The sequence below is a fragment of the Meles meles genome, chromosome 11 (genome assembly GCF_922984935.1).
Source record: "Meles meles chromosome 11, mMelMel3.1 paternal haplotype, whole genome shotgun sequence".
Taxonomy (NCBI): domain Eukaryota; kingdom Metazoa; phylum Chordata; class Mammalia; order Carnivora; family Mustelidae; genus Meles; species Meles meles.
In genome coordinates, this window is record NC_060076.1 from 51,183,229 (window position 1) to 51,199,630 (window position 16,402).

A 16,402-nucleotide genomic window follows, 5' to 3' on the forward strand; every position below is an offset into this window, starting at 1 on the left:
CCCAGAGAATGTTCAATGGTGAATGCTACCAAGCATTCGAAGAAGAAATAACATCATTTGTATACAGTCTTTTCCAAAAAACAGAGAAATCACTTCCCAAATCATTGTATGAGTCAGCATTACACTGCTACCAAAAACTAGGCAAAGAAGGTATAAGAAAAGGATCCTACATGTAGAGAAAGGGGAACCCTCCTCAACTGTTGGGAATGAAAGCTGGTAAAACCACACTGGAAAACGCATGGAAGTTCCTCAAAAAGTTGAAAATAGAGCTACCCTATGACCCAGCAATTGCACTACTGGGTATTTACCCTAAAGATACCAATGTAGTGATCTGAAGGGGCACATGCACCCAACGGTTTATAGCAGCAATGCCCACAATAGGCAAACAAATGAAAGAGCCTAGATGTCCATCAACAGATAAATGGATAAAGAAGATGTGGGGTGTGTGTGTGTGTGTGTGTGTGTGTGTGTGTGTGTGTGTGTATAAAATGAAATACTATGCATCCATCAAAACCCACAAAATCTTGCCATTTGCAATGACATGGATGGAACTAGAGGGTATTATGCTAAGCATAATAAGTCAATCAGAGAAAGACAATTACCATATGATCTCAATGATATGAGGAATTTGAGAAACAAGACAGAGGATCATAAGGAGGGAAAAATGAAACAAGATGAAACCAGAGAGGGAGACAAACCATGAGACTTAATCTCAGGAAAAAAAACTGAGGGTTGCTGGAGGGAAGGGAGGTGAGAGGAATGGGATGGCTGGTGGGTGGACACTGGGGAGGCTATGTGCTATGGTGAGTGCTGTGAATTGTGTAAGACTGATGAATCACAGGCCTGTACCCCTGAAACAAATAATACATTATATGTTTATTAAAAAAAATTTAAAAAAGGATCCTACAGACAACTATCTCTCATGAACATAGATATAAAAAAACCCTCAAAAAAACCACTGGCAATTCAAATCCAGTAATCTATATAAGGAATAATATGTTATGACCAAGCAGAGTTTATCCCAGGAAAGCAAGGCTGATTCTTTATTTGAAAAGCAATTAATGTTAACCATCACAATAAAAGTCTAAGGAAGAAAAGCCATATGAACACAATCATTTGAAGCAGAAAAAGCATGACAAAATTCAAGATTCATTCATTATAATAACTCTCAGCACATTAGGAATAAAAAAGAACTTCCTTAATGTGATAAAGGCATCTTCAAAAAATCCTACAGCTAACTTCATACTCAATGGTGAGAAACTGAATGCTTTCCCTCTTAAGACTAGAAATGAGATAAGGATATCCACAATCGCCTCGTCTATTCTTTTTCTTTTTTTTTTTGCCTCTTCTAATCAATATCATATTAGACATGCTTGCTAGTGAATGAGGTCATAAAAATAAATAAGTGGTTTACAATTTGAAAAGGAAGAAGTAAAGCCACCCTTATTTGTAAAACAAGATGATAGTTTATGTAGAAAATCCCCAAACTCTCAGAACAAATAACTGAGTTAGCAAGTTTGCAAAATATGCAGCCAACACTTAAAAATAAACTAGCAATATAGAATTGGATATTGAAATAAAAAATAAAATGTCAGTGCAATAGGACAAGAAATAAGGGTACAAGTTTAACGAAAGTAAAAGGATATGCACTCTGAAAACCAATAAAGGCCTATGAAAGGAATGAGATAAGACCTAAAGAAATGGATAGCCATGAAGTGCTCATAGGTTAAGTGACTTAACATAGTAAAGATGTCAATTCCCCATGTATCAATCTATAGAATTAATAAAATTGCAAATCAAAATTTCAGCAATATTTTTTATTAATACGGACAAGCAGATTGAAAAATTTATATGGAAGGGCAAAGAAATTAATATAGAATAGCCAAATGAGTTTGAGAAGAAGCATAGCATTGGAGGCATCAAACTATTTTATTTTAAGACTTCCCTTAAAGCTATAGTGACCAAGACAATGTTGTATTGGTGAAGGACTGACACAAAGATCAGACGAGAGAGTCCAAGAAAAGACCCATGCAGAAATGGCCAATGGACTTTTGACAAAGTTTTAAAGGCAATTTAAGAGAGAAAAGGACATCTTTCCAACAAATGAGCCTGGAAGAGTTGGACATCATTATACCTCTCCGACAAAAAAATTAACCTGGATATATCTTATAATACTGAGATATACCTTACACAAAAATCAACTGAAAATTCGTCATTGATATAAAAGCTTAAATATAAAACTGTAACAATTTTAAAAGAAAATATAGGAGAAAATCTGTGACCTGGGATTAGGCAAATTCTTACGTACAATGTTAAAGGCACAGTCCTAGCAAGAAAAAACTGATGACTGGTCTTCATCAAAATCAGAAGTTTTTGCTCTATGAAAGCTAATATGAAGTCAGTTTTGGGGAACAAAAAGGTACCTATGGAGAGAAAATATTTTCAAATCACACATCTGACAAAGAACATGTACCCAGAATGCATTGAGAATTCTCAAAATTGAATGGTAGGAAATCGAACACATATAAAAACTGGGCAAAGGACATGAACCGACACTACCCCAAAGAAGAAATAAGCACTTTCATGGTGGGCAGTATAATTTTACTCCCTTGCTCCACTAAAGATGACCATGTCCTAATCCCCAGAGCCTGTGACTGTATTATGTTAAGGAAGAATTATAATTGCTGATGAAATAAGACGGGTAATCAGCTGATTTTAAAGAGATTATCTTGGATGACCTGGGGGGGACCAACATAATAACGAGGATTCTTTAAACTGGAAGAGGTAGAAGAGGATCTAAAGATTTTACACTGCAGACTCCAAAGATGCCAAGGAACATAGATAACCTAACAGAAGCTAGAAAGGCCAAATCAAAGAAAATCAATTAGCTCCTAGAACTTCCAGTCCTGCTTAACACTGAATTCATCTTAGCAAGACTCATTTCAGAGTTCTGACCCTCCAGAAACATAAAATAATGTGTTGCTTTGAGACACTAAGTTTGTGGCAATTTGATACAGCAGCAATGGGAGACTAATACAATATGAAAAGATATTCAACATCCTTAGTCATCAGGAAAATGCAAATTAAAGCAATGATGACATATGACTATGTACCAATTAATATGGTTAAAAGAAAAAAATACTGATGATATCAAGTGATGGAAAGAATGTGGAACAAGTGAGACTCTTACACATTGCTGGTAGAAATGCAAAATAGTAAACTACTCTTGAAAAAAGTCTAGCAGTTTCTTAAAATGTCAAATATGTATCTACCATATGATCTAGATGTTCAACTCCCAGGAATTTACCTAAGAAGTATGAAAAGCATATGTCCATACAAAAATATGTACATGAACATTCATAGCAGCTTTATTTATAAGACCTCCCAAGTGAAAACAACCCAAATGTCTGTCAGCAAGTGCATGAATAAACAAATTGTGGTACGTCATACACTGGAATTTCTATACAGCAATAAAATAAAATAAACTACTGATACATGCTACATTAATGAATCTTAAAATAATTATGGTGAATGAAAGAAGCCATTTGGATTATAGTATGTACTGCATAATTCCATTTATGTAAAATTCTAGAAAATGTAGTTAAATCTATAATGACAAAAAGATCAGTGGTTGCCAGGGGACAGGGCTGGCAGAGCAGAAGGGAAGGATTACAAAGGGCACAACAAAACTTTTGGGATGAGGGGTATGTTTGGTTTCACAGGTGTATGCATATGTAAAAATTCACAAATTTAAAAATCCAGTCTATTGTATGTCATCTATACCTCAATACAACTGTTAAAAAAAAAAAGAGTCCAGTACCAATGTATTTTATTTCTTTTGTGAATTCTTTTTAAAATTCTGTATTACAGGTATCCCCACGACAAGTGGAAATTGAGCCCCAAAATGATTAAAAAGAAATTACAGTTTGGTATCTCAATGTGGTTTTGATTTGAATGTCCCTGATGGCTAATGATGATGAACATTTTTTCATGTGTCTGTTAGCCATTTGCATGTCTTCTTTGGAGAAGTGTCTGTTCATGCCTTCTGACCATTTTTTGACATGATAATCTGTTTTTGGGTGTTGAGTTTGAGACGTTCTTTATAGATCTTGAGAAAAAGTTTTATTTCAGTTTGTTTACCAATTTAATAACTTATTTCAGGTCTTTTGTATGTATGAATAATCCAATCTAAGTGTAAAGTAGATCTTTTAAAAACTATCACGTCAGGAGGCTTTGTGTCAGGATTTCTTAATTTCAGTGGCAGCTTTTCTTTCTTCCATAGTGGTGCATAAAATAATAGCCCATCATTCAATCGGTGAGGTCTTAGATTCACGGAAATGCAGTACAGAATCACTCCGTATCACCTCCACCACCGCTGCCCATAGTCCAAGCCATCATCGCCCAGGGCTGGCTCACCATAACAGCCTCCTAGTCAGGAGACCAACTGACTGAGACCAACTATCTCAACACAATACATAGAGTTATCCTTCTGGAAATAAATCAAGTCATTCCTCTGCTCAAAATCTTCCCATGACTTCTTATCTCATTCTGACTAAAAGCCAAAATCCTTACAAAATCCTACAATATCTGTGCCATTCTTCATCCCACTTTGCAACCAATCCTGCCTTCGTCATTTCCTATAGGCTTCTTTAAACTGACTTTAAGTCACATGAGCTTCTTTGCACGTCAGGAAATACGTTGAGATTTGCGTTTACCAAGGACCTTTGTATTTGCCTCTCTCTATGACTGGAATTCTCTTTCCTTTGACTTTTGCGTGGTGACCTTGGCTCCAGTTCAGATGCCATCTTAGCAGTCAGTGAGTTCTTGTTTTTTACCAATCTATATAGGATTGCAACTCCCTGTAGCACTGTTGCTGGCAGCCCAGCCTTATCTCCTATTCTTCTTCCCTGCTTTACTTTTTTCCCAAGACTTCTATCACCACATGGAAACACATTTTATTTAGTTTTTTGTTTTGTCTGTTTTTTTGTCTGTCTGTCCCTGAGGAGTTTTGGGATATCCAGGTGATTTCAAAACACTCAAATTCATATGAGAGTTTCGCAAAGCTGGAGACATTAAATTGATAGCAAATAGACTGGCTCTAGTTCTAAGTATATTGCATATACTTGGAAAATATGTAATGGGGTACAAGCCAGTACAATTTGCAAGAGAGCGAGCCTTTAATTTCAAGAATCAAAAGTTAATGTTAGTTAAATTTATTTTGTTTTGTTGCTGTCAGGCTGGGGAAGTTGAAAGGAAGTGACCAGGAAAGATGGAAAGACTATCAGTGGACAGCCTTTTCCTTTAAAGGGGGGGAAAGTGTGCCTTGATCTAGCTCTCTTTCTTGTCTGTATTTGTATTAGGCAATTACACTACCTTTTGATACAAAGATGGTTTCTTTTTTATTTGCCAGCAAATGGCAGCCATTGGATAAGTTCCTCCTACTTTTCTTTTTCCTTCTGGCACTTCCCACCATGGTCTTTCTCCACTCTTCTGTTTTCTCTTTGTTCCCCCAAGGCTTGATAACATTAAAAAAAAAGAAATCTTGGATGTAAGTTCAGAAGAAAATGAGTTCAATGTGGGGAATCTGAGTGCTAGGGGTTCATAAAGAGCACGTGGTTGGCCCACAGTGTCTTTTGGCAGAGTAGAGGGGAGAGAGCTGGCGTAGGTCCACCGGGCCTTCACGGGTGGAGCACTGCTCACCTGGCCAGCACCCTGGGCCCCGCAGAGTGGTGTACTCTTCCCTACTTGGGGGTCACCTCACAGTCTGTAAATGTAGAGCAGAAGATTCTTCTGGGGTGGAGAAAACATAAGCAAGCCACTTTATTCAGCATCTGCTATAGATTGTGGTGAGGTGTGCATGTATATTGGGCTTTATTGAGATAAATCATTTTGTCACGAGACATCATCAGCACTAAGGTAAATAAATCAATTGCGCTTTGTCCTTATGGATAATCATCAGGTTGTGCATTATATAATTTACCTACTTTCTTAGAGCGCTTTTCATTGAAACATCTATTTGCAGATCTGGGGATGACTTGTGGCTCTTCATTTGCTTTGGTTTGTTCTTTCAGAGCTTCTCCACATTATTCCAGTGATTGAGGCCCCAGAGATCCCTGATGACCGCCCCCTCCATACCTATCCAGGCAGAGTGTTCAGGGAAAGAGCAGGAGTAGGAATGGAGGGAGGGTCCCTTACCCTTAAGCCCACTATACAGCAGTTACGGCACAAAAGGAAGCCATCCCCTTTATCTGTGCCTACCAGAAATTCCTAGATTCCTAGATAATGAGCATTGATTCACTTACATGACAAGTGAACTTACATAGCAAGATTTGAGCTCTTCCAGGATTTCTTAAAGAGTACTATAAGCGTGACTTCTGAAATGTAACTCCCCCCACCCCTCCCCAATATCCCATGACTTCAGAGATTTATAAAAGAAAAGAATCATGCCTCTATCCTCTGGTTTTCATCTTCCAAATTCTTTAATTTGTCATCGTAGAGAAGAAGCTACCAACACATGAAAGAAAAAAAATCTCACCTGAATGTACTATATCAATGTCTAACTTAGCTCATCTTTCATTTTCTCTGCCAGAGTCTTTTTTTCCCCCCACATTCACATTTTTCACTGCCGGCAGGGGTGTTAGCATGTCGAGTTCCCTAAGCTGGTACCTCCAATGTTCCTTGTATTTAAAAGTCCCTAGTCTTCCTTGCTACCACCTCTTCTTCCCCTCCTAGAGCCTAGTCCTTTGGGAAAACTGCCTTTTCCTGACTTCTGGGAATAGTTCTTTAGTATCCACTGCCTTTTTTTCTTGCCTACAAGTCCACTGAAAGCCAAAGACCCTGCCAAACATCAATTGTTTTTTTCCCAGCTAGTCAACAAATAGAAGAACAAAACCACATTCAGTAAAAGATACTCATTCTCAGTTCCCAAGCCAGGGGAGACATGTGCAAAGATAATCAAAGATCTATTGAAGGATTCTGGATAATGGCAAAATCTGGAGACAGTCTACCAAGCAAGGTCAAATTATTCTAAAAAACGTATGTCTTTGATTACAAGAGTTGCCTTATTTCTATCTTTTTTCTGAATACCCAGGGCAGTGATTGTGACAGAAGACAGCGTTTTGTAAAATGATCTGGGTTACTGTGTGACTGCTTGGCTGTTTTAGGTATCACTAGACACGTGCCATCTACCCCAGCAAGACCCAGCTGGGCAGACATTTGTGGTACCTTGTTTTGATCCATCTAATTGCTTTAAAATGGCCCATCAAGGAAATAATCAGCAGGATTGTGGGACCGTCCAGGGCAATGAGGAAGTGCTTAGGCTCCGGAATCAGACTCTGGGCTTGAATCTTGGGCCTACCATTTTAGAGTTGCATGACTGCACAAGTCACATAATCTATCGTGGCTTCAGTTATCTTATTCAAAACACAAGGCTAAACAACGCCTGGCTAGAAGGTTGTCATCAGGATATGAGATGATGGTGTGACGTTCCCAGCACATACTGTCTAGTAAGCATTGCCTTTACTGCGCTAGTATAGAGAGATGAAGACGTAAGAGTCAGTAAATGGCTTCCTATAATCACTGTCCGATATTAATTCTGAAAGCACCTACGATCAGCACCAATCAGAGGTCATTTTGTAAATGAAGACAGCACAATATCATGGTGGTAGGAGTGAATTTGTTTAGATTTACACACTCTCCCTGCTATATCTCCCTGCTATATACTACATCACGTTATGTATCAGGCAGAGGCTTGGGGGCAGTCTGTCCTCATGTTGGGCAAGTCAAGATCAAGAGTGTATTTTGGTCCACGTGTAATTCACTCCTGCTATAGAGCAAGAGAAAGCTGTCCTCTGGGTTACCTGACTTGTTCTACCTAAACTAACGCACAAAGCAGGAAACATGGTGCTTTCTACAATACGTTCAGATTTGTCTTTGTTTTCGTAGTGGTCTTATTCCTAGCTTGAGGGGAGCCAGCATGAGACCAGAAGAGATTAATTAGCCCGCCAACCCCCAGATCACCCCATCTCTGTGGCATCTTACCTTTGGTTGCGGAGAGCTGGGATTTATACTGCCCTCGGACCAGCCGGCAGGTGGACCCATCCCCGTTGCAGACTCCACAGTTATCCTCCTTGATGGTGCTTCCCAGCTGGTGGTCACAGCCAACAATCTAACAGGAGAGAGAGATGTGTGATTCAACCAGGTGCCTACTCTAGAGATCCATCATGAGGCCCATCACCATTCAGGGACCCTCCCTTCACTTTTGAGGAAGGCTAAAACATGCTTCCCATAGAGGGGAACCAATTCAGCTAGAATTTCAATCAAGCTAAGGAAGAAGAAAAACAGAGCATAGACAAAGATGCTTTTACAGTTCAAACATATAAACAGAAAGAAGGAGGTAGAAGAGGGAGAGACAGAGAATGGGAGCAGGCAGGGGAGAAGTAAGGGAGAGAGGAAGATCTTGACCTATTGATATTATTGAGCCTAAATTAAAAAATCATTCCCAGGGCGCCTGGGTGGCCTCAGCTGGTTAAGCGACTGCCTTCAGCTCCGGTCATGGTCCTGGAGTCCTGGGATCGAGTCCCGCATCGGGCTCCCAGCTCCACAGGGAGTCTGCTTCTCTCTCTGACCTTCTCCTCGTTCATGCTCTCTCACTGTCTCTCTCTCTCTCTCAAACAAATAAATAAAATATTAAAAAAAACCATTCCCAGTGTAATAATTATGATTCACTAAAATTACAAAAATACAATTATGGAAGAAAAGATTTCATGGATTATTTTCACGTTCCATATTGTTCCTTAGACTAGAAGCTGTGTAAGGGTAGGGGTGTGGTGTGTTAGGTCCATTGATGTACTCCGAGCAATTACTATTGCGCTTGGCAAATTGTAGCCCTCAATAGGAATTTGGTTAATGATAACAGGTGAGAGTGTTCTACCACTGAGCCACCAAGGCTGCTGAATGATAATGAAAATGGTTTCTTTTCTAGCTAGCACTTCAACTAAGAAAAGAGAAACAAATCACAGAATCAGCCACCAGAAGCAAGATTACTGGATGTGTGTGTGGTGGGAGAGGAGTGTTGATGTGGAGGGTGGCAGAGATAACCAATACTGAGGCCCTCTCTGCCTGGCTATGTCCTACCAGGCACAATACAAATATCTCATTAATTCTGAGAACGATCATGTAAGACATCTCCATTTATAGCCGAGGCCACAAATCTGGCCAAGGTCACTTTGGTAATAAGTAGCTGAATTCTAAGCACATCTGACATAACATTTATGCTTAGTCCAAATCAGGCTTAACAAAATCATAAGCACTTACCACGTATGTGGGCAAATTCAGCTGTACTTTTACTCTTTCCTTTCCAATGCTCAAGTTCAAAAAAATTCAAAACCAAACTGCATCAAGTTGTACTTCTATAGTTCCAGTTAGATCAAGTACCAAAAGACCTATTCCACTTCCAAATGACTTCAACAACTGCCTTCAATAAAAAATAAAATGAGAACGGTAGTGACATTTGAAGGGGCTTCTTTCCAGAAAGTCCCCACAATTCGTTGTCTTTCAAAAATCCAGTTGTTAATATGACCTTTCTTTGAGGCTTGATTTTCCTCTTTGTACTTTTAATTATTAATTGTAAACACATGTTTAGCCAAAAGTTTGAAAAATACAATTATTTAGCATTGCGTTATATATGTGCTTTATTTTTAAATGTGGTAATGTGTATTTTTTATACACAGGCATATAGGCCTCTTTAAAAATAAATGACAAAGCAGTAATTCCTTCAATGATTGGGCATTTTTTGAAATACAAAGATGTCAAGAAAACATAATGCCCAGCTCTTAAATGGGGAGCAAAGGAGGGCTGGTTCTGTCCATAGGGGATCATTGTGGTCAAACTGCAATTCACATCAATATGTTCCCAGGCCTCTTCAGAATTCACCCAGGCTCCATCCATACACAGCCAACATGTGCTGGCTTAAGACTTCAGTAATGTGTTTCTATGGAGCTGGAGTAAACTTATTTTCAAAATTTTTATCTGTAGATGAACCCACATAGGAGCTGAGTAATTCCATATTCACTTGTATTCTGAACACGGTATGAGATGGGAGGGCAGAAGTAACTTATTTACCACCACCACCAAAAAAGTCACTTAATCATTTATCCAACAACGATCAAGATCTGCTATGGGTCAGGCACTCTATTAGGAGCAAAATTCAAAGGGTTTAAGCACATACGGTCCTACCCTCCTGGGACTTAGAGTCTAGTAGCAGAGACACGTATTATTTAGATCATCACACACAATCAATGTAAAATGATAATCATGATACAAACTGTAAAATGCAGATCCATGATACTCTGAGAACATACATTATAGAGGATCTCTGGCTAGAGAGGCCAGAAAAAGCTTTCCTGAAGTAGAGTCTTTGGAGCTGAGATACCAAAGAGGTTCCAGAGTTAGCTAGACAAAAGAGACGTGTTGCTGTGAGCTGTACTGCACATTTTTGTCATGTGTAGATACCTACCAGCTAATTAGAAGGTAATTCAAAACCAAATTTGGCAAAAAACAAAAAGGAAAACAAAAAAAATGTCAAAAGAAAAACCATAGGGTTGCCTTAGGTCGAATCCTTTGGGAAAACAAAACAAAACATAGCAACCCTAATTTTGGCCATATTCAAAGAACCATCGACTCAGGTGTAGTTCTTTGGGGTTGGAAGGAAATGATCTTAATCTTAAAAGATACTCAGCACTATAGAGGGGGATAGGCAGGGAGCATGGAAATTTACTCTCAGGTGTCTCAAATATAACTATGTTTATTCTTTAAATTAAAGAAATTTCAGGTTTCTCAAAGGATTTAACTTGCTCTGGAGAATTTTTAATGGTCTCTGATATCTCCAAAGAAGCCAAATAGAAGATTGCCATGAAAATCTCTCTTAAGCCTGAAGATTTCTTATGGCTCCAAAGTCATTTTAAGAAAAGAAAAATCCAACTTCACAGATCCAAAGTAACAATCTATTAGGAACAGCTAAATAGAAGATGACATACTTTAAGGCTAACTTGACCAGACCACCAACTTAGAGCTCTTGATGTAGGTTTATGGACCTCAGGATATGAACCAAGTGAGTTCTAACTGGGCTTTGTTTAACTTTGGAATTGAAAAGACAAACATCTCCCTGACACACTTTTTCTCCCTTTGTATCAATTCCTTCTTAAGGTGCCAAAATATTCTTACTCAAGTATTTTTAAAACATGGGAAGACTTTATCATCAGATAAAATGTTCTTATTTTGGTCCCAGTGGAAAACTGTTTGCAGTTATATCAAGAAAATCGTTATTGATGTATCTCAGTCTGTCTCCATGTGTTGGTCTGGAATAATAGAGTAATTAAAAATTAGTTAAACTGTGACTTTGAGAGCTATTATTAATAACGAAGAAAAAACAGAAATACAGAAATGGGTTTATTTGGCAGTTATAATGATAGATCTCTCTGCACCTTTGCACACACCACTATTTCTGCCTAATGTGCTCTTCCCCAATTCTTTATTTGGCAAACTCCTATTCATCCTTCAAATCCCAAATTAAGTGTCTGCTCCTCAAACAAGACTTTTTTAGTTTCCAGAGTGAATGGCCTTATTACTTTATGCTTCTTCAGCCATTTGTTCATAATTCTATGTGACAGAAATTACTGGTTGTTCCCCAACATCCATCTACCCTATTTTTTTAAATAACAGAGCTCCAGTTTTATTTGGGGTAGCAATATGTCCAGTTAAAAAGAACACATTTTTTTTTCCACTGGCTTTGTGACCATTTGCAATTCATGAAATAAAAGTGGAAGGGTTCTGTGGGACTTCTGGGAAGACAACTTAAAAGAAGCCGACTTAGATGACCCCACCTGCCCCCTACTCTCCTTCCTTCCTGTTGGCTCCAGGTGCCGAAATGAAAAATGAGACAATCCTGAGAACAGAAGCCTTGCAGTGAGGAGGACAGAACAGAAAAAAAGAGCCTGGTCTTTCACCTCACTTAGACTGATCGCATCTTGTCTTCTTTTTTTGTGAGAGAGTAAATCCTTTATGTGCTTAAGCTAGTATTAGTTTGGGGTTTCTTTTATATACACCCAATTCAAATAGTTGTATAACTTACATTGCATTTAATCTATTGCTATATCTGTCTCTATATCAGCTCATGGGCTATTTGAGAGCCCATGCTTCATTAGTCTTTGTATTTCTGCTGTTTGGCACAGTGTTTAACATTTGATGTGTGCAGCGAATGCTGGTGAATCAATGAAACACACACAAACATAATGGTTTGTTAATGAAGCCACTATAGGTGACAGGTAAGCAGCCTTAGACTGTAGTCATTGATGACACACACGTAGACAAAAATGTGCATATATGTGCGTACGTGTGCTTATTTGTTTCTGTGTACACAGAGGAACAGACATATAAATGACAACTACATATTAAACCAAAACCTCTGTCCTGATGCGTGAATAAGAATTATCATAAAGGACTAGTATTTTTTAAGAGACTATTTCCCAAGTGCACCTATGCTCATTATTAGTGAAATGTCATAGAAGGCAATGTTCAGGTCACCAAGTTCCCAGACCCACCCCATTCTGGACAAAACATTAAAGTGAGATAATGACCACTCATAACTTTGGCAACTACATGGAATTTTTTTGTAAGGGGTGGAAAACTAGCAGAGTATTTTGACCTAATGTATTTTATTCGTATTCTGCTACTAGTTGTCAATTTGATACAGTGGTGGGACCTCCTCTATATCCCTAGGGGGGTTTTTTTGTTTTTTAAAATAAAATTTTTATCTCAGGTGATATAAAAAGTGAAAAGCTCCAAGATGTTTTCATTGTTTAAACACCATTAGTGGGTCATCAACTTTTGCCTTGCTATCTTGATTGTAGACTTTTTGCATATATATACATATGTATAAACACAGACAAACAGTCCTTCATCCTATTTTTGAGTAGAATATTTTTCTTCATTCTTCATTCTCCTTCAGGATTTACTAAATGGAAGGGGCAGAACCCTTCCTAAACAAAAACTAGGATGATAATATCCAGTTATCATTAGCTTACAGACTTCAAGCATGCCATGCGGATTTTAGGCATTAGGGCTATTCTGAGTGCTGATAGAAGTCTCTCCCTTAGTCTTGCAGAGCTGATAGTAAGTGAACAGGCAGACCACAAGACTGAAATTCTCTAGATACTGAAATATGTATAATAAAATGTCTTCACTACGAGCCACAGGAAAAAGAAAGATTATCATCTGAATAATTTGGAGAATGTAAATAAACACAACCCACAAGCTGACACCATGCCCCAAACTGACGTGCTGAGATGGGTTCACATTGGCCACATTTCAAATGGTTTCCCATAAGGACCTCAACTTCTAGCATCAAATACTGAGCCAGTGATGTCAAGCTTTTCTTGATCCAACACCATGAGGTAAGAAACTTCTAAATCCCTTTATTTTCAGCACAGGGAAAGACAAATATGGAAAACTAAAATCTGATCACAGCTGCTCTTATTTATTATTATTTAATTCAGATAGAACTTTATGGGGAAGAGTGTGCTCTTACACACATTATAACTCATTTACTATTTACGTTAATAGGGAAGGTAGTGTATCCTTAACCTTAGCTTCAAAACATTTAGATATTGATTGATTTGCTTATGCTTCACCTTTTTGCAAAAATATGTTTAGCATATACATATAATACAAGATAATAAAACAAAAACAAATGGGAAGATGGAGCTAAGAAAGATGAGTTAAAACCAGGAAGAGGAGAATTATACAGAATACATAAAGTCCTATACATTTGTTAAATGGGGGTTACATATCTGGATACGAGGAAAACATGAGCAATTGCAAGAATTACAGCATTTACTGTATCTTTTGGAAAATGTGTAGGATAATGTGTTCCTTGTAGGAGACACTCAATAAATATTAATGTAATGAATGAATGACAAACTGGCTCAGGAGAACCGTAATTACTCAAAGTACTGAAATCCTAGATATACATCTGCTGTGAGTTTTCTGAAAAACAACGCCATGTAACAGTGTCCCAGTAACAACTCAGCAAATAAAATACAAGACCTTTCAAAGAACTGACTCTTCAGTAATCTAATAGTCAGGGAACATTTGACAAAAGCAAATTTTAAGGAGTCAAAACAAATCATCCAGGTACAGAGTACTGTGATGGTCAGATTTAATCTGCAAATAGACTTTATAACACTTAGGGCTGGTTGGCAAAAATATGGCATTCGTGCAGCTCTTTTCCCCGCCAGGACCCATGACAGACATTGCTAATCAACTGTAGCACTCTTAGCCATTGAGATTTTATGTGGCTCCACATCTTCTATGGCACTATGCTCAAGAGGCCAAACTCAATGGACGATGGCTGTCATTGGAGGAGACTACACCAATTTACTATTCCAGAGTTTGGGAAATGAGCTGGCTGACCACTTTTTAGATGATTCACTGCAAATATCTCTCTTAAAAATAGCATCCTTGAGCAGTGTAAAGAAGAGGCGAGAATGACCTCTGGATTGACAAAAGCCCACATGCGGCTGCATCCTCACATCCAGGGCCTCTATCCCACTGCCATGACCACCATACCCAAGAGAAAGTCTCAAGAGGATGCCAGAGGAGACAAAGTCAAGGTGAAGGATGAGCCAAGGACAAGATCTGCAAGGTTACCTGCTGAACCTGCTCCTTCAAGCCTAAAAAGGCCCCTGCAAAGAAGGAAGAGAAGGTACCCAAAGGGAAAAGGGGGAAAGCTGATGTTGGAAAGGAAGGGAATAATTATGCAGAAAATGGAGATGCCAAGAATGAATCAGGCACAGAAGCTGAAGGGGCTGGCAATGCCGTGTGAAGTGTGTGCGTTTTTTATAACTGTGTACTTCTGGTGACCGTACAGTTTGAAATGTGATTTTTTATCAAGTTTTATAAAAATGCAGAATTCTGTTTTGCTTTTCTTTTCTTTCTTTCCTTTTCTTTTTTTTTTAAGCTATGTTGTTAGCACCAGAACACTTCAGTGTTGTTTTTGGGAAAGAGCATATGTCACTAACAGAATATTCTAGAAGCTAGATTGACATGGGGGAAATACCTTTCCTTTCTAGTTTTCAGAAACTTCCTCTTGGTTTCCAGGAAGAGGGATTCCTTGAGGTTGACACACATGAGGCACCTTGGCACAGACACCTTGTGGTGTGAAAAAACTAAAATTCATTTTTATGTCTTCTTCTCCCTCTGCCTTTACCATGGCCTTGACCCCCTTAAGCCCAGAGACGTATTGGAAACTGACCCCAAGAAATGGTTCCTACTATGTCAGGCAATCTGAACTTCACAGTGTCACCATTGAGATAGCATCCTTCAAAAGAATTTATTTTTTAGCTTAATAGTTCAGGTTAACATTTCTGCCATTTTCACTTCATTTCCTGAAAGTCAGGGTCATCTTATGGAAAGTTCTAAAACAATATGCTACATGTGAAATGTCAACCACTTTAACCTTCCCTATTCAGAGCTTCCAATGAAGACTTCATTGGATTTTACAGTGGCTTTCTGACTTGGTAGTCCACTGAAGAAGGGAGCATGAAAGTTGTTGTATACTATTAATGATTGTCCGTCTATGTCCTGCCTGAAATACCATGATTGTTTATGAAAAGTATCTTTAGTAAAGCTGGACACTGGCTTGAAAAACAAAAGTTAATATTCTCTTAAGATTTGAATGATTTCAACATTACAACACTGAGATTCAAACAAAAGAAATAACTTTCCCGAAGGTAACTAACAAAACCCAAATTCCAGCTTGGGATTCCTGACTACAGGTTATAGTGGGATGTCTATGAACCCTGAAACGACACAGTATGTGATATTTATTGTGGCAATGGTGAATGGTGAAAACAAGGTTGATCGTTCTTATCAAGATTATGGCTACCAGAGCAGGATTTCTGCCCAGGGATGAATAGGTGGCTTCATCTGAGCTATGTGACTTGGAAACACATATAGGAAGTAAGTGGGAAGGTACACCCCCATCTGTACTGGTGCTTCACACCTCTTGAATATGAGAAAACAAAATCCCTGGCCATTCACAAAGGTGCTAATAGTGGTCCATGATCTATGTTTAGTATTTTCAAAGCCTAATGGAAATATATTTACCTGCCATAAAACCACATAAGTTTCCCCCAAGTCCCAACCATCTCATTATACAAATAAACTGAATCCTGATCTTTATTGCATTTATTTTTTACTTATACTCAGGTCTTTAAGTCATAAAATGGGAAAACAAATTATTACTTAATACATGCAGTGTTTTGAGTAGATGGAAACTTCCAAAACACAAGGCCCATAGGAAAAAAATAATAAAGAACACCTTTGTGTTACAAAGTTGGGAACC

General features: G+C 38.3%; 1 protein-coding gene and 1 pseudogene across 2 annotated transcripts in view; one reads left to right on the forward strand and one right to left on the reverse strand.

The window, feature by feature from the left end:
* Positions 1–16,402, reverse strand: part of ADAMTSL1 (ADAMTS like 1) — a 935,024-nt gene that overhangs the window by 259,428 nt on the left and 659,194 nt on the right. For both annotated transcript variants that reach the window (XM_046023640.1, XM_046023641.1), the window contains one exon: positions 8,041–8,167. In XM_046023640.1, the coding sequence (XP_045879596.1) occupies positions 8,041–8,167 (127 nt within the window). The remainder of the gene's footprint in view (positions 1–8,040; positions 8,168–16,402) is intronic.
* LOC123953056 lies at positions 14,544–14,881 on the forward strand (annotated as a pseudogene).